The 23,289-nt window shown below is 35.9% G+C and overlaps 1 protein-coding gene across 3 annotated transcripts in view; it reads left to right on the plus strand.

The window, feature by feature from the left end:
* LOC149794125 (ras-related protein Rab-1A-like) overlaps positions 1-23,289 on the plus strand; it is a 62,642-nt gene that overhangs the window by 22,783 nt on the left and 16,570 nt on the right. For 2 of the 3 annotated variants that reach the window (XM_089968113.1, XM_089968111.1), the window contains exons 2-3: positions 2,956-3,751; positions 12,552-12,612. In XM_089968113.1, the coding sequence (XP_089824239.1) occupies positions 3,619-3,751; positions 12,552-12,612 (194 nt within the window). In that variant the 5' untranslated portion in view covers positions 2,956-3,618. The remainder of the gene's footprint in view (positions 1-2,955; positions 3,752-12,551; positions 12,613-23,289) is intronic. The other variant, XM_089968114.1, reaches the window with a different exon arrangement.

Here is a 23,289-nt window from a genome sequence, read left to right on the forward strand (position 1 = left end):
GCATAAACGCCTGGGGGATGTGGCTCTGATTCTTTTCCCCAGGAACTATTAGCATCCTGCTGTGCAGAAATAAATAAGTGGCACATGCACAATTATGCGCACGCCACTTAAATCGAAGAAAAATCAATCAATCAATCTGGCTACCCAGGGTTCACTCGTTAACATTAAACATGAGTTGAATCATCAAATTATTGGAGCTTCAGATGCACCTGGAGTATGCCGGGTGCCTGCTGAATCAGCTGGCCATGGATGCAATCCAGGAAAGTGCCCGATTTGAAGTAGAGGAGGAGACGAAAAGGAAAGAAGAGGAGAAGGAAAAGAAAGAAATTATCCCGCATTACCTGATGCTAAGACAGACCTGTGAAGTCAATCCGATGGAGAGGACATCTCCACAGAGACAAGCACCACAGCCATTACCAGCACAGAAACCCGTGGTCCCACAAATAGAGAACCGGGACCAATTATTGGAGAGGCAGAGGAAAGAGCAGGAGCCTCAGCATCCACAGAAGGTAAGGAGGCAGCATCCGCGGGCGTAGAAGAGAAGGAGAGAAGCCTTCACTATCCCTCAAAGTGAAAACCGGGATGATGAGGCCACTCAAGCTGCCTCTTCGTTCCAAAGAACAACTGTGAATTGGGAGCAAGGTTGGAGCCGCCGTTGTATCTGTGGTGCCCGGCCAGGGAGGTGTCACCATTAACCATCTGCATCTAAGTTCAGCAAAAAAATCTCAGCCCTTCTCATGGCTAACCAGAACTCTATAAAAGAGACTATTCAAGTTGCCAATTTCTGTGAGTGTAGAGTAGTGTGACTATAAATACTAACTCATTTACTGATATTTGTGTGTGTTTGTGTTTGCATGGGTTCACGTAAGTTTATTTATGCGTTTGTGTGTGTGTATGCGTCGGGTACGTTTGTGTGGATAGCATAATTGGGGATTGTATGCGTGCGCGTACGTTTGTGTGGATAGCAGTGTGTGTTTGTATGCGTGCGCGTTTTTTTTAACCCTTCCCTTCTGTGTGGATAGTAGAGTGTTTGTATGCGTGCACGTATGTTTGTGTGAATAGTATATTTGGGGTTTGTATGCGTTCGCGTACGTTTGTGTGAATAGTAGAGTGTGTGTATGCGTGCGCGTACGTTTGTGTGGATAGTATATATTGGGCTTTTTGTTAGTAGATATTGGGTTTATTTTACCCTTCCCTTCTGTGTGGATAGTATATTTTGGCTTTGTTTATCTTCTTCCCTTTGTGGTGTGTGTGTGTGTGTGTGTGTTTGCTTGTGTGTATGTGTGCGCTCGAATGTTTGTGTGTGTATGTATTGGTCTTTGTTTGTCTCTATAAAACTCCCTTTATCAATATTAAATACATTTCACCTACCTACCTACCTACATTAGCGCGTATTCAACCACATGCAACAATGTTGCCATTATTCCTCTAGTGTTCAGTACGGTGACATCATTCAAGCTGGAAATTTTGAGACTATAAATATAGACTTGGGTTTTTCCACAGGTTGTAGCTATAAATAGATACTAGGGTTTTTAAACAGGAACGTCACACAAGTTGAGGCTAGAAATAGATCGCGGGGTTTTCCAAAGGAATTTCCCACACGTTGTAGCTATACATATATAGTGGGATTTTATAGGAAGTTCAACAGGTCATAGCTATAAACAGATATTATGTTAGTTCATAGGACTTTCCTACAAGATGAGATTAAAAATGGTTACTAGATTTATCCATTTTAGTCTACATTCTGGGACAATGTCGTCCATTTAGCGTTACGTTTAGTCACATCCATTTTTGGCGTTGGTCTTTTCCTTTATTATAGCTATTTATTGCATCATTAGAATTATGCAAATTTATGAACACCGCTAACATAATTTCATTTATAGGTAATGTTTTGTCTATTAATCTCGGGCTTGTATTAGTATATGTCCGTCTCTGTCTCTGTTGTATTTGGCCCTCTACAATCCTTGTCCCTAGACAGTTCCTATACAGTTTCCCCATTGCCCCTAGACATGCCTATCAATGTTCAAGGTCTCCTTGTCCCTAGATAATCCCATGTTTAATTTACCTTTTCCCTAGACAGTCTCAATACACTGTTGCTATATATTCCCTATGTGAAACTTTCCCTTGTCCCGCTATAGTCCCACCCATGTTAAATTTCCCCACGTTAGATTCCCCTTGTCCCGATACGTTCCCAGGGTGATTTTCCTTATATGTTCTCGATTGCCTTACGGCATCAATCTATGTCTATGTGTTGTATGTATTATATATGTATATGTCTATATCTATCCTGTATTTGTGTCTTACTAGAGTAGCGCGTATTGAGGTGAGCCCTTTGCTACATTGTTATAGATATTCAGTACCGTAACGTCACCTCACCTGTTCCATTCCTATTGTCCCTATACAACAACCCCACTGTCCATTGACGCTATGTAGGCTCAATATTCTCCATGTTCAATTCCCATTGACGCTAAACGTGCCCCTGGTGATCTGAGAAGTCTTGACGCCCAAGTGGGTTTGTGATGTATTTTTCACTGACGCTACATCGCCCCCATTAACTACTACTGCTCTCTGTGAGACTGTTTAATTTTAACCTTTATCTCAGTTTCTTCAAAGCATTATTTTTCTATTTGTTAATCCTTGTTCTTCTCGGTTAACAGGTGCCTCTCCTGCTTCTTGTATTTATTGAGGTGTATCTCTGCTGACCAGATGTCATTCTGTGTATGTGGCTTAATTAATGTCTGTTGATATTTTCTTCTGTAGGTGTTTTCTTCTGGGTTCTTGTTTATATGTATTGGAGAACTGAAATCCCCTGTTCAGCAGAAAAAGATCGCAACCCCTATTTTCAAAGTGTTCACATTCCTCTAAAAATAGCTGTAAAACTTGTATCAAATAGCCAGCCAGTGCAGATAATGCAATGTGCAGTTGTAGGATTGCATAAATGTCTTTTTCTTTCAGGATACAGTGCGAATAGGATTGCATCAAGTGATCTGCAGACGGATGTTCAAAACACGAAAGCGCCTGCACCCAAACATTTATGTACGTAATAATACTGGAAGCTTCATGTCATTATTCGGTTCTGATTCATTTGTAGTTTGCCACTGTCACGTGACTGACTTGGTTCATATGATTCTGACGTTGTATTCAGCATCACAATGAGACGTGCCGATTCAATAGTGTAGTTTCGATTTTGGAAGTTCCAGGAACAAGATAAATGCACAGATCTACGATTTTCTTTGCATGGATAATTTTTTAGTGGCTATCGTCTTTGTATGAGTAATTCAGTAATTGTTTGTACTTCAGATCTTGATACTGCTGACCATTGATGGTTTTCTGCTATATAAGTCTCACTGGAAACCGAAGAAAGGTCGAAGAAGTTCAATAAATATATAGTAGTGATTACATTCAAGGATGTGGAGTATTCATGACTGTTTATACGATTGTATCTAACCTTCTTTACGACGAATTACAGCAGACATTATTTTCAAATGACCAGATTTCAGTACGGATTTGATTCGCGTAAGTTCAAATGGATAAGTTAGCCGTATTTAAGAAGAATTCAACGACAAAAGGGATTGTTTGACTAAATATATTACCACGTCTCACCAGAAGATAAACATCATGCCGCTGGATGAAGCCGATTGTGCCGCCACCTACAAGATTTTGATTCTAGGGGACGCTTCTGTTGGAAAATCATCCATATTGCGCTGTTTGACAGGGCAAGAGTTCAAAGACCAGCTCTACCCGACTATAAGTAAGTTTCTTAACATAAAGGGTAATTATGGAGTATTGTGAGATCCTAGGAAATGAGATACTGCCTTGGGTAATATGCAGAGACTAATATGTCTGCCTCAACTGGTTCCCCGCTTCCAAAAATCAAATAGGCTTTCATACTGATCGAAAAGGACATATACTCTAAAATAATTAGAATTGTGATGTGGTTAATCAAAATGCCAAGCATGTAATGCATTGTAATCTTTCAGTATATTTATGAAGAAAAGTTTCTAAAATATGTAATGGGCAGTATCGAAACACAGACGTGTCCCAATGACCTCATGCATGTAAAGAAACCGTGAAAGGCGCTTTGACTTGAATGTGGGTAAACTAGATGAATGTTGTCCAGTCAAATCACTTAATTTTACGATGGAACAAAAACATCTTGAGTATTAAATTAACAAAGTATATAACTGTTTTTAAATAAATTTTGTTTTTGTAATACTACATAAAATAATGTAAAGAGAAACAATTATTACAAAATATCATCATGTGCCTGTCGAAACAAACTCGTAAACTATGGAACTTTGCCTTTAATATAATTGTCCATGTAGAAACTGTTGCATGCTTTCCCTACTGAAATAAATGTATCGCTATGTGAATTTGTATTGTACTTCATTAATTAGATCAACGCACAAAACTATCCAAAGCTTTATCACATTATCCTAGCTTACGGTAGTATGAAAAATTAAATATATAAAGTCCAACTTCATAGAGTCCAAAATTTAGGAAGTTTTATTAAACTACAGGGGCCCCACGGGTAACACACACACACACACACACACACACACACACACACACACACACACACATTCAGGATGTGATATGGTATGATATCCTTAAACATTCCACAGATTTAAGCCAGTGAAAATCGCATACATTGATTTAAAAATGCTATATGTTACAATAACATTAGCAAAATTCACTCTGTTACTATATATATATATATATATATATATATATATATATATATATATATATATATATATATATATATATATATATATATATATATATATATATATATATATATATATATATAATCCGTAATGAAAGTAATCATTTCTTTCTATTCTAGGACTCCTTCATTAATCATAATGTTCAATAATGTTCATCATATAACGCCATGGATATCTTATATGGTCTTTTGTATTATATGGTTATCTTGTATGCACTTGTGCTATTATATTCAGCAGTGTTGTCATTATATCCATTTCTTTCTTCCTTAGATGTAGTTTGTTCTGTACTTTATGTGGTAGATTCTTCAGGATGCGTATCTTCATGATATGCAATGGTTTCGTCGTTAAATTCGGTGGCTTAGCATTGTGCGTAGATTAATTAAATATATTCGGGGGATTTTGTTATTAAATGCAGTAGTTCAGATATAATATGCGGTGTTTTCATTATTATAGGTGGAGCTAACTCCATTTTATATGCATTGCGTTTCCTCTTTGCATTATTCTTTATATTCTCTTATATCTTTATATCCGGTAGTGAGGAATGAACGGTAAAAACTGAAATCTGCATTCCTGGTAAAAACTGAGCTAATGTTATATTTTAAATCCGGTAGTGAGGAATGAACGGTAAAAACTGAAATCTGCATTCCTGGTAAAAACTGAGCTAATGTTATATTTTAAATCCGGTAGTGAGGAATGAACGGTAAAAACTGAAATCTGCATTCCTGGTAAAAACTGAGCTAATGTTATATTTTAAATCCGGTAGTGAGGAATGAACGGTAAAAACTGAAATCTGCATTCCTGGTAAAAACTGAGCTAATGTTATATTTTAAATCCGGTAGTGAGGAATGAACGGTAAAAACTGAAATCTGCATTCCTGGTAAAAACTGAGCTAATGTTATTTTTTAAATCAGCGTTTCTTGGTGAAAATTGAGTTAATGTCATTTTTTAAATCAGTGATTCTTCTTTTTTTTTGTGTGGAAAAAATGATTTACAAACCTACGTGTATAATACTTTACCCAGAATACAGAAAACTGAGAGAATTTCAAAAGAGGAGAAGAAGAAAGGTGTTTCTGCAGTGTTGTAAAATAATGGAATTTTCAGTGGTAATGATGGTAAGGGCTCACATCCTACACCTAGTAAAACACCACAAAATGATATTCAGTTTGTTCATGACCATGCCAATACTTTTGATAGGTTTGAACCTCATAACACAACAAATGACTCAAAAAGAAAATGTCTTTCTCACAACGTAAATATAAGATGAATCCACTCGCTTTAAATAAAAAAGTGCAAACGCTGGCAAAGAAACATGTTCAGGAACAAAGTGTACAATGACATTTTTACAAGACTGTAATTGGCTTTTTTTTTCATCCGAAGAAAGAACAGTGTCCAATTTGAAGTCGCTACGAGCACCGTAGGAGAGAAGGAAATTGATTGAAAAACAGAAAACGAATATAGTGACCACCAAACTACAGAGAAAATGTCCTGGCAAGATAAAGGGAAATATAAGAAAGGGGCCAAATCCGATGCAACTTCACATATTTCAACATTTGAGTTGTAACTGTTCCGACAACGCCTTGTTGCTTTATAGGAGAATTGCATTGTAAGAGAAGATTTTGCTGCTAAACCTAAGCATTCTAGTTACACAGCGATAGTATTAAAAAGTGCTTCATATGGGATAAGACACAAGGAGCTTGATGGTCTTGCGAAATCCGGACTTGTCTTATCATACATCTAAACTCTCTCACGAGCACGACATCAAACCTCAAGGAGGTCACTTATTATTTGGAGAGCAAAATAGAAACTACGTTGTATCACGTGCATTGCTATATTGCATTTGAAAGGTTGAAAACATAACCCACATTGATCAGAAGATTCTAGAAATAGGACTTTCAACAATGGAAGATGATTCAACTCATGCCAACACAGCAAATGCAAAGAAGGTTACGAAGGCGTATGATCCTTCACAACTGGAAACAATGGTATATCTTGCATGAAAGACGAAACCCTACGTTGTCATTACATTTAAGGTTAAAGAATTAATGGATTTAAAGAAACTGAAGACGGAAACTGTAACAAAAATTTCAAAGTAAGCACAAAAGAGAAGACAGGTTAAAGATAAAATCGACTCAGATCAGGAAGGAAACGCCAAACACCCTTTTTGTGAACAATATATTTAATGAGCAAGACTTCAGAGAGGTGCCGGCGACCTCTGGCATAACCATAGGTACGCTAAATTTTCAACAGTGCCTTAACCATGTCTGAAAGGCGCAGGACAACATTGTCAATCTCTGCTACCAAGAAAGCAGTTGTGTTGTCCCTTGTGTTTCAGTGATCGTACCAGAGAAATACAGCGAAATACTATCAGACCCCTCTATCTAATAAATCTGTGGAAGACAAACTTCCTTTTGTACCAATATCAGCCATTTCTTCATTAATACAAGTCTATGCATTAGTTCCCACATTATTTATTACTGACATATGCTGCTCAGCACTTGCATACAATTCTGGAAAGTATAACTATTTTAAAAAAAATAATGTCGACAAGATATTGTGGCCTTAAAATAATGTTGTTTTTTTTTTTAGAATACATCAGTCCACGATCTTATGGTAAATTGTGGAATAAGGAAGTGCCAGTTGTTTTCCTGGGAACTTTGGAAGAAAATATAATTCTGATAATTTTTCTGTAACGCTGAACAATGGAGAAAAATGTTTTCTAATAGATATATATTATTGCAGAATTTCTAAAGGTTCTTACATTCTTAGGCAGTGAAAACAATCACTGACATGGCAGTAAACAATGTTTCCTTTATAGATTCCTAAACACGTTGATGCACAGTTACATCTTTGAATGCAAAATGACCATAAGACAGTGTGCTTGGTTTTCTCCATTAATTCATTGTAATAAGAGCATTTGTTATTTGCTTGTTGAATTGTCGGTGTGGAACAGTAGGTTTTGCCGTTCAGAGTTTTGATAAATGATGCTAAAATAATGTTGCCGTTTAGCTGCTGATAGTGAAAGTAACTAACGGCTGATATTTTCTTTTAGCAGCATGGAGAACAAAAACGAAAATAGACTTGTTTTAACAATCGAAGTTGTAACTAGTTCAAAGTGAAACATTTTATTTCACCACTGGATCATACTTAGAATTCGTCCTTTTAAGAAATATTACAAATTAACTTAGAAGAAGACGTAAGAGATTTTTTAAAATATTTATTTAAACCTTTCGTTTGAATATCTCAAAATTTAAAAAGAAATAGTTATCACCCTCGGGTAGTTGCATATTTATGTTGGTGCTTATTGTATTATATGACTTGATTTGATTATAATGATTCTGATGATGATGATGAGGTTAATTCGTAGATCTCAGACCATATCCAATGTCATCTGTATTGTTGTGATTCCTTTTCTTTTACTAGCAAATGCTTTTACTTCCCATGCCTTTTCGAGAACGGTGGGAGACAAAGCATTATGTTTGTAGATTCTGCAGTGGGTCACTCTTTTGTTTCCGTTGTGTAAGTACAGCTGTTTGAGATAAAGGATGAAACTTGGTGTAAAGAAGTTTCTGCCTTGAGAGTTGGGTTTTTGTTTCAATAGTTTAAGTTTCTATGTGCCTTTTATTTCGGATTTATGAATTTTGAGCCGTCAGGAATGAAACAAGATACATGGTCTTATCACAAAAGATGCTGAAATGTTGCACAGTAACAGCTGCGTACTGTTTACGGGTATACGATATGGACGGCCTTATGGAAAATAACGCAAATTTAGTGTCACTGAATGTAAAGCGTACGAAAGATAGGTTTATTATGAACAAAAAAGAATATAAACTAAAAGAATAGTTTGAGAGCCCCACCTAGCTGTAACTACAAAAATAACATTCATGGAATTTCATTTCTTTTATAGACTTCAGTTTGGAATACTCATTACTGAAAGTAGCACAAGAATCTTTCGTGCAGAATCAAAAACACAAGTAGATCCAGAAAATGCTGCAGCTCATATGGTTTTCCCTAAATATAACCCGATATCAAGCATGTCTCTTTATCGATAAATGTAGCTTTGATCATGAGCGTTCCAAAATTTAAAGTTCTTGAATTCTCGATATTACGGTGTTTGCATACCTTAATAATAGGAACCTAATTAGTACCGTGAGTCCTATGGAACACAAAGCTCTATAGTGTTTCTGTCTATGCATGCACAATTTACATTACTATAAATGCAGAAGTATAATTCTTTTTGTGGAAAAAAATACCTTTTGTAAGCATCAGGTTGACTTCAGTGGGATGTTAAACACTATTTCAGACTTCCCAACGGTTGCTTTTAAAGGGAAGAGGGTGTTGGTTGTAAAGGGTGTAGATTTGACTTTGATAGGTGGAGTGTTTTGCACATTGTTTAATATCTATGCAGTCAGATATATAAAGTATATACAATTTACCATCTATATAGTAATTATGATAGAAATGTGGTATTTCCTAATTGTGTTTTGAAACATAATGCCTCAGATATGATCACTTAGGTCTCTACCATTTTACTTAATGGTGATGACCCCTCGCGAGATTGTGTCTCACCAATTTCATTCAGTGAATGTTTTGGAATTTCATATTCTTTAATTGGCTTATGCCTACATTACGTTGGTTTTAACTTATGTGCATTCATGCAATTTTAGGTAATTTATGTCATTTAAATCCTCGTTTCTGTTGTAATACATACACCTGTGAATCTATCATCTTGACATTGTACTTAATATGACAAAAGCTGATATTATATTTCAATTAAATTTGACGAGATATAAATATTGATTGTAAAAACTAAGCCTTGATTACAAACATTTATTTTAATTTTTTTCTTAAACATTTTTAATGAAGCACAACTGCTTAAATGTTGCATAAAATAAACCATTGCTATACTTGCAAATATAATTTAATATTCACTACTGTAACTTTTGACAATCTGTAATAGGCACACAGTTTACTTCACGTATGCATTCAAGCTACGATTCCTATGTCAAGTAAATCAAGGTGCATATAGGACCTAAGGTAGTAATGATATGGAAGAATGGGAACCAGGTTTAGAACTAGGTGAAGATAAAATAGAATATAAAGTAAGATTTTAGTCAAATAATCTTTTGAGAGCATATCCTAGATGTAAATAAAGAAACAGAGACATTGTATTATTGATGAAATTCAGTCCTTTTGCAGATTTGAGTGTGGAAAAAATTCATTTCTGAGATTAGCACCTGACTCTTTGATGCGAAACTGAAAGCACATGTTTCGAATAGACGTCGATCCAGAAAATGCCGCGGCTTATATGGTTTTCTCTACACAGAAGTCGTCATCAAGTATGAATGCATGTACCGATAAGTATAGGTTTGATCATGAACACTCAGAAAATAAGGTTATCGAATTTTTAATTTTATGGTGTTTCCATAGATTTACTATGAGAGATGAATTAGTAACGTTAGTCCCAGCACCTGAGTACTCTACTGCTGCTGAAATAACACATTTTTACAGTCCATAAATGTGGAGAAAATGGCGGGCGTGGGGATGTCACGCTCACAACGTGACCGGAATTCTTATCTTTGCTCACCATTGGATAGTCTGAAGAGAATCATTACAAATATTCGAGATATGACGTCAATATTGTGCTGATAATTATATCTCTATCCAGTATCTCGACGATGCATAAATCGTACCACGTGATTTTAGCTACTTGTGAGACGCTAAACGTTTTGGTGAAATTATTTCATAACGTTCTTTTTCATAAATTGTTTATTTATCTAATACTCAACGACCTCTATAAATGTGTGTTCGATCTGTTATGCCTGTGGGAAATCCCAATTTGTATAGTATGACGTGATCGCCATCGTTTTTGTTAATAAATCCGATTTATATACAACATAATCAGAATGTATATCGCATTCAACATTGAGGGTCCTTTAATGTCAAGGTAGCGAGTCTGTGGTTTATCTTTTCCGTTACACTTTCATTTCCGTTCTATAACTTTCAAACCGTCTGAGGTTAAGTGATGAAACTTAATATCTTTATACCTCCTAATTAGAGAGTGAGTTTGTGTAGAGTCATATCTTCAAGGTCACGGATCAGTATTGCCAATCACATTTCTCCAGCTTGCTAACATAAGAGCTGAGAAAAATAGGAAACTTGCCAAACTTGTATATTGTCGGTAGAATATATACTGCATTCTACATTTGGATCTGCGGGATCAAGGTCAAAGGTCAATATTTCAGGTTTCGTTTGTTTCTGATTTATGTTTGTGGTACATAGATAAATCATGGGGTTAGTCACATTTCTGGCTTTGATGGCACCTCATATAACAGTCAAAACCGTATCCTGAAGATCCAAGTCTCTTATCAATCCTCTCCCTTTCCTGCCATCTTGCTCTAATTATCTTTTTTATAGGTAGAAGCATGAAACAGTTCTTCTTTCCATGTCTGCCCGTTACTCGGTGGTCAGGTAACAATAGCCACAACGAGATCTTGTTACTGCATACTGTTGGTGTATTTGCTTATTATGTTCTATCTAATATTCATTTTTTGTCAGAGTTGAGAGTAAGGTTAGAGAAATCCGAGGATGCACCGGTATAGGGAGTTTTATTCAAACTGTTTAAAAAGTTCCTATTTAAATGTCGCGTTGATTCTTGTTGTAAATTAATGGTCCCAAATTGATGTTATGGTTATCAGACACCGAATTGACGAGTCATGGCGATATAATTTTATTGCGAGAAAGAATTAAGTTTCCTGCTGTTTATTTAAACGAAAATGACGCAAAACAACGAGACTGGTGCTGCTGTATATGTACTTGGGAGCAACTTTAAAAGAAAATGAAGAAAATAGGTTTAAAATAAAATCATGATTTTATGCAAATAATTATAGGTTACTGCATTTGTATCGAAAAATATAAGCGAGATTTGACTCAAAAATACTGCACAACCTTGGGAGTTCAGTATTAGTCTGCTAAAATGATTTCATAGTCTGCCATACAAATGCAGTAACGTTTTAATTATAATACTCATTTCATTTTCCTAGCTAAGGCTTATTATAATAAAGGTATAAACTTCAAGAAATAAAGCAACTGAATTTATGTTGTATTTCAAAATAAATACACTATCGTAGATTCATCAATACGAAGTAACAATATTAATGCGCACATAGGAGTACCCACCGACCTTTCAACTTCGTTGCGCGCTCTACAGTACTTTAAAAAATGCTCGTATGACCAAAATAGACCATATTTCAAATTGAAATGTACTCATAATTTGACTGAAAGCACATTGAAAAAAAAACTTTTCCAGTTGGTCTGAAAAGGATAGACTTTATAGACTTTGTTTTCTTTTGATTTAATGCATTTCTGCTGTTCTGCTTATGATGGACTGGATTTATTCGGTCACTTCAGTGCAGCAAGTAAAATGCAATTTCTACTGGAAATGTAATCGAAATTACAGTACAATTTCTGTGTGTATCAGGTTTTCTATGACATGGGTCATGTAATTTGGATTTGTAGAACTAATTAAGAATACATTTTGAGGAAATTCGAGATGCATAAATGTATATATATATATATATATATATATATATATATATATATATATATATATATATAAAATGATGAATGTACTGCATATAACAAAAAGTAAACAAAAACACAACATTTTATGAAGACGGCAGATAATTTACATCCCACAGAATATAATAATGAAAGAACACATTAAAGAGCTCTGGCGTTCATGAACATACCTATCATCATTATCTTATGTTCTTCTTTTGATTATTATTATTATTATTATTATTATTATTATTGTTATTACAGCTGCTGACTTTAGATACAGGAAGTTTGAAGTTGATGGAGCACTTGTACAGTTGCAGATTTGGTAAGCATCACATTCCTAAATAGCCAATTAACTTAAGACACGTGATTCAAATGTTCTGCTGAGTGAATATGGTCTTGGATGCCATACAGATGATTTCACGTCTACTCTGAAGCAAGGTTTAATGTATATATCACAATCTTAAACTTTCACATGTCAGCATTAGGTCCATTTTGGGTTGCAGGAAATTGGATAGCTCACAAGAAATATCTTCACGTGTCTCTCTCGCTTGTCAAAAGGAATTAAAAAGCTTTTGGGGTAGCAGGTATAACCTTGCGAACATAAATTTGTAGCGTGTCAGCGTGGTGAGACTGTCTTAACGTTTTTACCAGGTTTCGCTGGGATTCAAGAGCTGGCTAGCAATAATATATAGGCCTCATCAGGTGGTAGCAGCAGATAGTAAGTGTATCCCTGTGATTTCCTACGGATTTCACATCAACATTTTGTTTTTAGCAAAACGTATTTATATAAATGTTCCTATCACTGGTCATGATGTTGTAACATTTACACCATGATAATTCCATTCATTTAAATTTCATCAGTTTCGTGTAAACAATTTCTTTCTTTTGTTAATACCGATGGCTGTCTTGATTTCTCTTCAACCTCGACTACCGGCATCGGATCAAAGTCTTTTATGTCAATTCCAGCATGAGTTAATTCCATTGGTTAGTTAAGCTGCAGTTTTGATCAAATTCTGGCAAGAAAATTCTCGCCTCCACTAAATGCTTGATATTGGAAGTACTGTCATATTTCCATCAAATAAATCGCATTCGGGTACTGTCCTTTCATTAATTCAGATGCCGACAGTCCGTTGTAATTGTTATGCACGATGAACTACCGAGTATGTGCAAGTCGAAACCTTTAACTGGTGGTAGTATCAAACAAATACAGGTGTATCAGAAAACCTGAAAGCATGTAAAAGGGAACGAGTAATCACACCTTCTGAAAACCCACCTGGCTTGGGCATCTGTTCTTAGATCAGTCAGTTATGTTAAGGCTACTTTATGCTTTTCAAGAAAACGTTGAGTTTGATAAAGAATGTGAATAATTCCCTGTAGTAACTGACGTGATTTGTGACTGTTCGCATACGGTGAGTGAATGAGTTCGGCAGCAAAATGAGATTAAAATTCATGGAAAATAATAACGGAGAAGAAGGAAGTAAATGCAGTATTTTAGTTTGCTAGAAAAACGAAAACGAAAAAAGCGACCTGTAATTCATTTGACCTCCTTCTCGACTCTAATCGTGAAAAAAATCTGCTCAAAATCTCAAAAAAGCTAGAGTAGTAGATTTTAAATCGATGAGTAAATATGCATATGGCAAACAAGTGACATCATTGTTTGCTGTTTCAGCCAGAGCTTTTCCAATGGTTTAGCCAAGGTTTTGAGATGTCTCTAGGACTTTTAAATCACGTAGTATCAATGACACAGATCGAGCGATGGAACGTTCTTTGTTTAAATAAATTGTGATAATGTAAATCTTACTTTTCATTAGACCAAAGTTTAATTTTTTTCTTCATCTTCTCCATACTTGGTGCACGGTGCATTGTAGAGGATGATCCAATAAAATGAGTTCTATTTATCAACACGTTTGACACACTAGGGTTTGTCTGGTCCTGCAATAAACATGCTGAAGACACTGTAATGATACAATGCCTCCAAACTTTGATGGTCTGACCGTATATTTGTCACTTTGATAATGGACGATGCAGCCATAACCTCTTTTGAAAATTCTCAGACGAACACATAATGCACAAAGCATTTTTACGGAAAAAGGAACAGTTGTGTTTAACTTTTGACTAAACATTCTAATTTCTCTTTCAAACTTTTACTTTTGTAAGGGGGAAAATACTAGAAAAAGCGGACATTGGCTCGCATAGTTGATTAGAATGCTTAGACAGCTGCGTTCGCCAAAAGACTAAAATTAATACAATTTAATTCTAAGGATGTAAATTTGAATCTGACAATGTAAGCGTAATTGTGTGGTTGTGTGGTTGCTGTCACTTGAAAGTTTCTTGAAGTCAACTTGCTCGCTGGTTAGATATGAAAATGATCATAAGGTGCTACAATACGACATTCAGGATTGGATGGCGGCGGGTTCCACGTCAACCATCCCATCACTTGACCTGATCCGGCGCTGACACCCACACACCCACACCCATACATACCCCTACCCCCACCCCCACCCCCACCCACATACACTCTTTCTCGTACTGCTTTGATTAGTTTTAAAGAGGCGACAAGTACTAACACTCCAGTACATTTGCAAAAAGGTGAGAACTCAGGTGAGTGGTCTCGATCGGTCAGCTGAGTCGAAGATGTTTTGTGTTTAGAGACTGTCACTCTCTTAAAGCACATGGAACCTTTGACTTACGCCAAAGTCAAACATTGTTCGTCAGTGTAGCAATGTTTCGAGGTCTTTCTTCACCATTGTTCTCACTCCATTATATATATGTGATCTTTGTCCATAGGTAGGTCTCAGTGACAATCATTTATTACTATTCTCTTTTCTGTTTTGGACATAACAGTTGGTGTGGTTTTGTAACTATTTTTTTTATTAACTATCATCACAAAACTCGCCTTTCCTTTGTCCATTTTGCTTGTATGCGTGGGCGTTGCTTAGTTAAAGTGAGGGATGGATGGTTATTAGTTTCTTCGTTCTCGTCACACTTAAAATTGCAACCTTGGTCACTGTTAACCCCCAACTCCCTTTTCTAGGGAATCGAGGCTACTAGAGCTAAAAATACTACTGAATATTACGTGTCATCCCCCTAAAAAAAAGTATCCAGTAATTTGTTAACGTTTCGTGTCTTTTTCAGAACTTTAGTTTTTGTGAAAATAAATAAGAAAATAGTAAATTTTCAAGTTTCGTTATTTTGTTAATTTGCAAAGTTCGTATATTTTATTTGTTATAATTTATAAAAAATTTAATTTTTTCCCTTATATATTTATTTAATTCTGCAAAACGCCGTGTCGATTTCACAATTTTAGTATTACTTGTAGTCTTTCCCATATTTTAAAAGTTTGTCCGGATTTTTTTAATTTTCCGCTTAAATGGGGCGCATTTGTCTGTTTATCCCCCCCCCCCACCTTACTATATACGGTGAACTCTCGTTGCAGTGACCAAATTGGTTGCAAGCGATTTGGTTATAATATCATGTTTATCATTGCATCGATTTATGTATTTTTGGGACACGAGTTATCTTTCTTATTAAGCTTTAACACGATGTAATAATAGCACGAGAAAGAAGAAAAGGAAAAGCAGAAACAAGAATGATAACTAATTTCCTTAAATATTATCTAGTTTGCAAGCAAACGTTCCTGGATGTCGATAATTTCTTCTTTTTTTTACCGAGACCAAAACTTGGGTTGGTCTTTTTCTTTCTATGGGGTATTTCGCATCCCTTTAAATTTAAATGCAAGCTGACATACATAATTTATCACAACGTCACAACGGCTCTTTATATGTTATCCTGATCAATGGACTCATATCATTACATCAGAAAGTGACATACATTTTAAACAAAAAATACCACTAGGTTCTTATCCGCAAAAAAAAAATTAAAAAAATAAAAATAAATAAAAATACACGATCCCGAGTGCGTCATGTTTGATAAAAATTTTGATTGATATTTATCGTTGTAAAATTCCATTTTTATATGCAAAATTGCATGTTTGCTACAAAAATAAATCAACGTCATTGTCGGAACTCGTATATTCCGTCTGGACGGATAAATTTAACAGAGTGTACGTTTGTTCCGACCTAGTTTTCATCGTTAAGCTAATAATCAGTTGAAACGAGTGTCGTTTTAACAAGAACCGACTGTATATAAACATTTCCTTGTAGTTTATAGGACATCTAATAACCAGCCATTCTGAGGTAAATACCGAATCCGTCAGTAAACCAAAATATTACATATATGTGGTAAATTCTAAATTCCAAGTTGAATAAAGCAGACTCTGGCTGTATATAGCAGGCCTTTGTTGATGGAAGATATAAATTATGGACGTTGGACTGCATATAGGGGCCATCCATTTAGTACGTACGCAAAAAATATCATTAACGTGTTTAATAAAAAGATATTCCATCGACTTTGAATGTCTAGCTGCATCAAAGAAATAAGCTGTGTAACTTTAAAAAGTTTGTCTAGTGTCTGCTAAAATTCAAACGCCAACTGAAACCAGTCGAACAGGTTACGTATTGCATAAATTATTATTGAGGTTTAGCCCCCCCACCCCCCTTTCCTATGCGTACGATTATTATTAGTAGACCCACCATACGCAAGCGTATACATCTGGGTTAACTCTCTCCCCCCTCCATGCATATGTACTAAATGGACGGTCCCATACAGTTTGTGATACTAAATAAATCCATTTTTAAACTTATGTATATTTCACATTTCTCATTTCCCTATCAGAATCCTTGTAAAAAAATCGTTTTATCTCCTGCGTCCATGTATTATATATAATCCGGGAGTATTTTTATATAACCTTGGACCATGTGCTCTTTGACATCAGTGAAGCTGTAATGAATTCATTAATTGTGGAATTACTTTTTTACTATAAGAATTGTCTTGAAAAGACAAAGATTACAAAGAAGAAAATATGCAATGAACCGTCTGAGGCATAATTATCTTACTTTTTATGGCTTCCTGCCATCTGGTAACTTGCCCTTGGCTCTTGCAGGTCTATGAGCTAATTAGATATAAATGTAAACTGTAAGATTACAGTATATACATTCCGCCAGAAGTGTTGAATTGCAAATGAAGTCATGTGAAGTACGAACGTGGAAAAATTTGGATTTATAGACCATATGCTTTCAAAATAGTCTTAGAGAAAAATAACGAAGTCAGTTGTTAAGTTAACTTCTTTTTACTTTTTTCCCTTGGAAAAATAAAATATAAGATTGAAAGAGAGAAATTAGAACTCTTTAATCCAGATAAGCATGCTTGTTTGTTTTCTTTATAAAATGTGTTCTGTCCCTTCTGCCGTCTAAGAATTTCCAAAACCACTCAAAGGCTATGGCTGCATCCACCGTTATGAAAGGTCAAATCAACAAAGTTAGGCGGCACTATGCCATCGTCTAACATGTTGACTGCTTGACTGAGTTCAGACAAAATCGAATTTGTCAAGCGTTGAATCGAACACAAATCACACATTTGGGATCGTGATGTTTCAAAGAGTGGCAATCGACTTGGTAAGTTACTGATATACATTGGAGGGTAATCCAATTCATTTGTAGAATGAATTCCACGTTAAGATATGGGATCGAGACTGGCTTCAATAAAACACACCTCGGCCTCAAGTCATTCGCGCGATCAGTTGAATAAGTGGGGTTGGATTTGTTAGGAGCCGGTCTCATATAAGTACTACGATAGTTTACATTGACAGCACATCAATTACGGCAGGGAATTATTCTTATCCCTCATCAAACGCAACGATTTCTTGTAACGTTACCTTAAAACATCTTACCGGTCATGTAATCGATACCCAAACCAAGAAGCCCGTTAGACTGAATGCGAAAAGAAGTAGATTTCTAGGTTATGAATCGTTCACATCCACAGTGACATCCCAATACCATAGTCAAAGACAAAAGAGCAGAATGCAATAAAAAAAACTAAGAAGAACAGGAGAATATCAGTGAGTGCACACTATAAACCACCCTCTTCCAAGAAGAAGAACAAAGAGAAAATTCACACTGCACCCTCAGGAAAGATATACTTCGGTTAGAATGCACACATGCTTGCAGGAACCTTGACCAGTAGGCAGCACAACAACATCTGCTTATATCTCCTCTTCTTTATCTTCATCCCTGTACGTGATGACGCCAGCTTTAAAACAAGTGTTTCCAATTCTGATGAAGAAATGAAGACTTATCTCTTAAGGGCCTCGTACATTTCTTCGTCTTCCTTAGTCCTTTTGGCTGCCAAAAGGGTCGCTTCCCTAAGAAAAAGTACAAGAAAGAGCATGAAAGCTTACTATATTTGTCTCAGCAAGCACATGCGCGATTTAGTCTAATGATAACATCTCGTCGTCCAGTGGTACCCAAAAGCAAATTGGTGCGACGTTCCACAACCCATGTTGACCAATTCTCTACAGAAGTAAAAGTGTTTAACTAGTCACTTGAATTCCTCTGACCAAGATGTTATACTCAAAGAGTTCAGTCACAACATCGACGACTTCCAAAGATGCCTTTAAAGAAGAGGAAGAAAGGTTTCCCCGTACAGCCACAAACATTGGATGCGTTTTAGGTTCTTATCAAAGATGATGCTCTTTTGCTCAAATAAATTATTCAGACTTGCACGTAAAGACATTCATCGATAAGAACTATGATTGTTGTTTAAAGTGTTGAAAGGAACGATTCCCTTGACCAGTACACATAATCAGAGATTAGGATGACATTGTTGCACTCTTCAACAAATAGTGAAAAGAAAAGAAGTGCTCAGCTGACGAGGAACACTTAATCCGATGTATGACAGAACCGTTGCTAGCCAAAGTGGAAGCTCCACCGGTAAGAACAATAGCTGGATCTTTTATAATGGTTGTAATGAAGTGAACATAAAAAGGAATGTGCTTTCTGGAAGGACATCAAACCTGTACACCTGTACTTCACAAAGGGACAAACATTACCTCTAGCCCTTTCCAACGGTTGATGAATCTTAATTATCAGAATGGCAAATAAATACCTCAATTACACCCTCTCCTAATCTCGCGAAGATATCAAACTTGCAATAAGAGTTACAATCCTTGATGGATCGAGCAGATTTGTCAGACACGAATACCTTCCAACGGTATAGACAGTTACCGGAACGTCTTCAGCTGTTTCATCAGAGAACTTTAGACGAGACTGCCAAACTAGCTTTAGAGGTTTCAAGAAAGTTATGAAGACCGAAGGAAAATAGAGCAGCAGATACAAAGACGACGACAGACATGGCCATGAGTATGAATAATAGAAGAGTTAGTAGAATTGAAAACTTCCTCTGGTCAAGTACATTTTCTCCAATGTGAAACCTTCAGATATTTCAAATTGGCGAGAAATGAAAGTCTATTTTGTTTATAAAAATATCGACACCCTTTCCAGCACAATATAGAAGGGAAAGAAGTGATGAGAGAAGTGAAAAAGAAGACAATAAGAAAAAAACAATTATCTCCACAAAGAACTTCTTTACCCACTCGTATTGCTTATCGGATACGCCAAGCGTTGCAATCCAAATTGCCAAACGAACCTAGGAGCATCGAAGTCTTACGAAAGTAAAAAGACTCAATGTTTAAAGGCAAGACAATGTAGCAGACGTGTCGAACTTAGTGTCGCACATATGCTTTTTTTCCAAAATCGGTTTGAATATTTCCTTTGACATCCAGAACAAGTTAGGAATTAGTTCAAGCTTTAAAAATCGTTTTGAAGCAAAGAAGTCAACATCCTTTGCAATGGTAAACTGACAAAGGTACTGAATTTACAAATCAGTCATTTAGAAAAAAATTAAAACAACATTTATGCCAACGATATCCATCCATCTTTGATTGCTGCTTCACAAATCTTTAAGTATAAAAAGAAGTGGAGATTGCGAACATGCTGTTAATTACTCCATTCCCTTCTCCGAATTTATCTGTCCAAGAATTGAAAAAGACCAAAAGAAAAAAAATGAAACAACAGCATTAGCCGATGTTGTGTGGAAAACGTGTTTCGGAAAATCAAATTGTCTTCTTTTTTCAGATCTTAATGGCGCTTCTGTTAGAAATTGAGTTTGGAACACGGGGAAAAGAATTGCATATTGTTTAACTTAGCAATTGTATTGACTATCTTCTTCCCAATCCCTCTTTGAAATAAGTCTGCAGTTTTAACAACAACGTTAGTGATACCAGCACCAGCATCAACCCCTCCTGTCACAGTAACCCTTGAAACTGTCAGATGGTCATTTTATCCTTTGTGACTTCTGATGACTCTTAGGGAACAAGAACGATCTAACTATAACTATCAAATGTATTTGACTTTACAAAGTTATGGTTCTATAGACGCGTTTAACAACTACACAACTGTGTCGTTCACGGCAAAATTACATCAAACCATACAGTGACTTTGATGGAAATTCACTTGATACATCTGTCAAAACCATTGATATATCATCCATGCCACAGCAAGGACAAAACGGATAGATATTTAGAAATCCATTCAGACCTGACAGCCGCTACCATAAAAAGAAGAGAGGAACCGTCGAATTTGGACGATTTTGATTACATCAAAAAAGATGTAACATGATTCTTGTGAATGTGCAAAGACAAAACGCGATCTGTTTGCCACGCCCCCCCCCCCCCCGCAGGCGACGACAATGCAAAATTACTAAGGGAAATTTCCATCCCGTGTCGTCTCTTCAGCTCCCATCGAGTTTGAAGTCCAAAAACAAACCGAAGATTGCATCGATCTGAATAAAAATACTTTTATCTGAAAGTTAAAGTCATGAAAACTGACGAAAATCCAGGTGTGCATATTAGAGTGACTCCTATCAACAATGTCGTGCATCCCTTGTTCAGCAAAGTGGATTTGTACCTGAAGAACAAATGTGTCAGCAGTAGCATAGACACCTACCTGTACTGAACTTACCTTGAGAACCTTCTGATTTATGGAAAAGAAGTCAAGAATACACGCGTGGAAATCCAAACATATTGTGTGTGTTGCACAAACAGAATTGACAGTGGACGGCGACCCTAGCAATAGTGGATTAACCGACCGACAAAAGAGGATGAAACAAGGAATAGTTTGGAAATGATTGATCGTTTGGACATGTGTTTGCAAAACAAATATTTGTTGAATGGAGTGGATGTATGTCTGCGACTTAATCGAAATAGCTCCGTGTTCCATTTCGTGTCTTATACTAACTAGTACAAAATAACCATAGAAGAATCCAGACTATGTGACATGTGACGTATGGAAGTCATACATAAAGTTAGAAACGCCATCAGTCAGACTGACGAGAAACACAACTAGGTATCCCTTACAACGAGCGGGGTCAAAACCTTCATCATTACCTCTTAACTCCGATCCAATATTGAATATAATGTATTCTAATGACTATTGGTCAAAACCCTTTCCAGTTCCTACACGTCAACGTATCCAAGATATACGTTACCAGGGACGACCAGACGTTGTGTACCAGACCTTTTGATTCTACCTTTGTCAATAAAAATTCCTTAAGATCTTATTTGAGTCTGTTTGAAGCCATAGGGCAGTTTGAACCAACAGTACCCGTGACATTTACTAATACGATTATGTAAAAGGGTAATGTGTGTGAGGATTTGTTTTCAATAATATCCTATGACAAAATTATCAGTATGTGCCTTATGCATGAATAAAGTTCACTAGTACTATAACAAATTAGCATACTTTTCATCACCCCTCTACCATCTAGATTTTTAGATATTAACCTCTGTAGGACACATCCATATGTACTTAAGCAAAGTCGGCTGTTCATTTGCAGCCCAAGTTACGCATTTGATCCTTAATGCTAGTCTAATTTGTGACAGGCAGTCACCAAACAAGCATACCTATTTTCAAGTCAAACTCAAAGTAAATAAAACCAACATTGCAGATTTAGCTTCTGTGTGAATTTATAAATGCTAGGCTTAGGATAATTAGGCTCATGCCTTCTACCTTAAAAATTAAGGTGTCAAAATACGAAACTATCCAGTCAGACCTTTGTCGTGTACATAGATTCATGAAAATGCACGCTACCAAGAGTCTGATTAGGACGTAAGGCCTCATTCTCCCGGAAACCGCTATTGAACAATTACATTTTCGTTTTGTGATTTGTTTTTTTTTTCCTTCTCGATTCGGTTGTTATTTTAAAAATAATCGACATTGCAGCTCCAAAAATGGAGATTTCCACTTGGTTTGCAATATGATTGATTACCGATAAGATATATTAACTTAGAGTAGTTCATTTTTGAATTAGTATACACTTTGATTAAACACCGATAAGTAGTTATTAACTTAGAGTAGTTTTTATAAAAAAAATTAGTATACACTGTGATTGAACACCGATAAGTAGTTATTAGAGTATCTTTTTTTAAAGTTAGTATACACTGAGATTGAACACCGATAAGTAGTTATTAACTTTTTTAATTAGTATACATTATAACTAAACACCAATAAGCAGTTATTAACTTAGTGTAATTGATATATGATTAGTTTACAAACTGATTGAACACCGATAAGCAGTTATTAACTTAAAGTAGTTGATAGTTGAATTAGTATACATTATGATTGAACACCGATAAGCAGTTATTAACTTAAAGTAGTTTATATTTAAATTAGTATACACTATGATTGAACACCGATAAGCAGTTATTAACTTGAAGTAGATGATATTGAACTACTATAAGACTGGTCACCGATAAGTAGTTATTATCTTAGAGTAGTTGATGCTTGATTCAGTATATAAACAAAATACATGACTGAATAACTAAATAAGATTTTAAGAGAACAAAACGACAGCTCTCAAAACAGCCATGCTTACTAAGGAGGAAGCCCACTCTTACGCTACAGGTCGGACTCACATTTCAGCCTATAAACCAACAATAAAATCTTTACCTTGAAACTATGATTCCGCCAGCTAGCTCAGTGAATGAATTTATTTATTTATTTATGCTGGTGAGTTGTGGCTCATTGAGGTTTCTAACTGGGCTGGT

The sequence above is a fragment of the Sinohyriopsis cumingii genome, chromosome 8 (assembly GCF_028554795.1).
Source record: "Sinohyriopsis cumingii isolate HCF-2022 chromosome 8, ASM2855479v2, whole genome shotgun sequence".
Classification (NCBI taxonomy): domain Eukaryota; kingdom Metazoa; phylum Mollusca; class Bivalvia; order Unionida; family Unionidae; genus Sinohyriopsis; species Sinohyriopsis cumingii.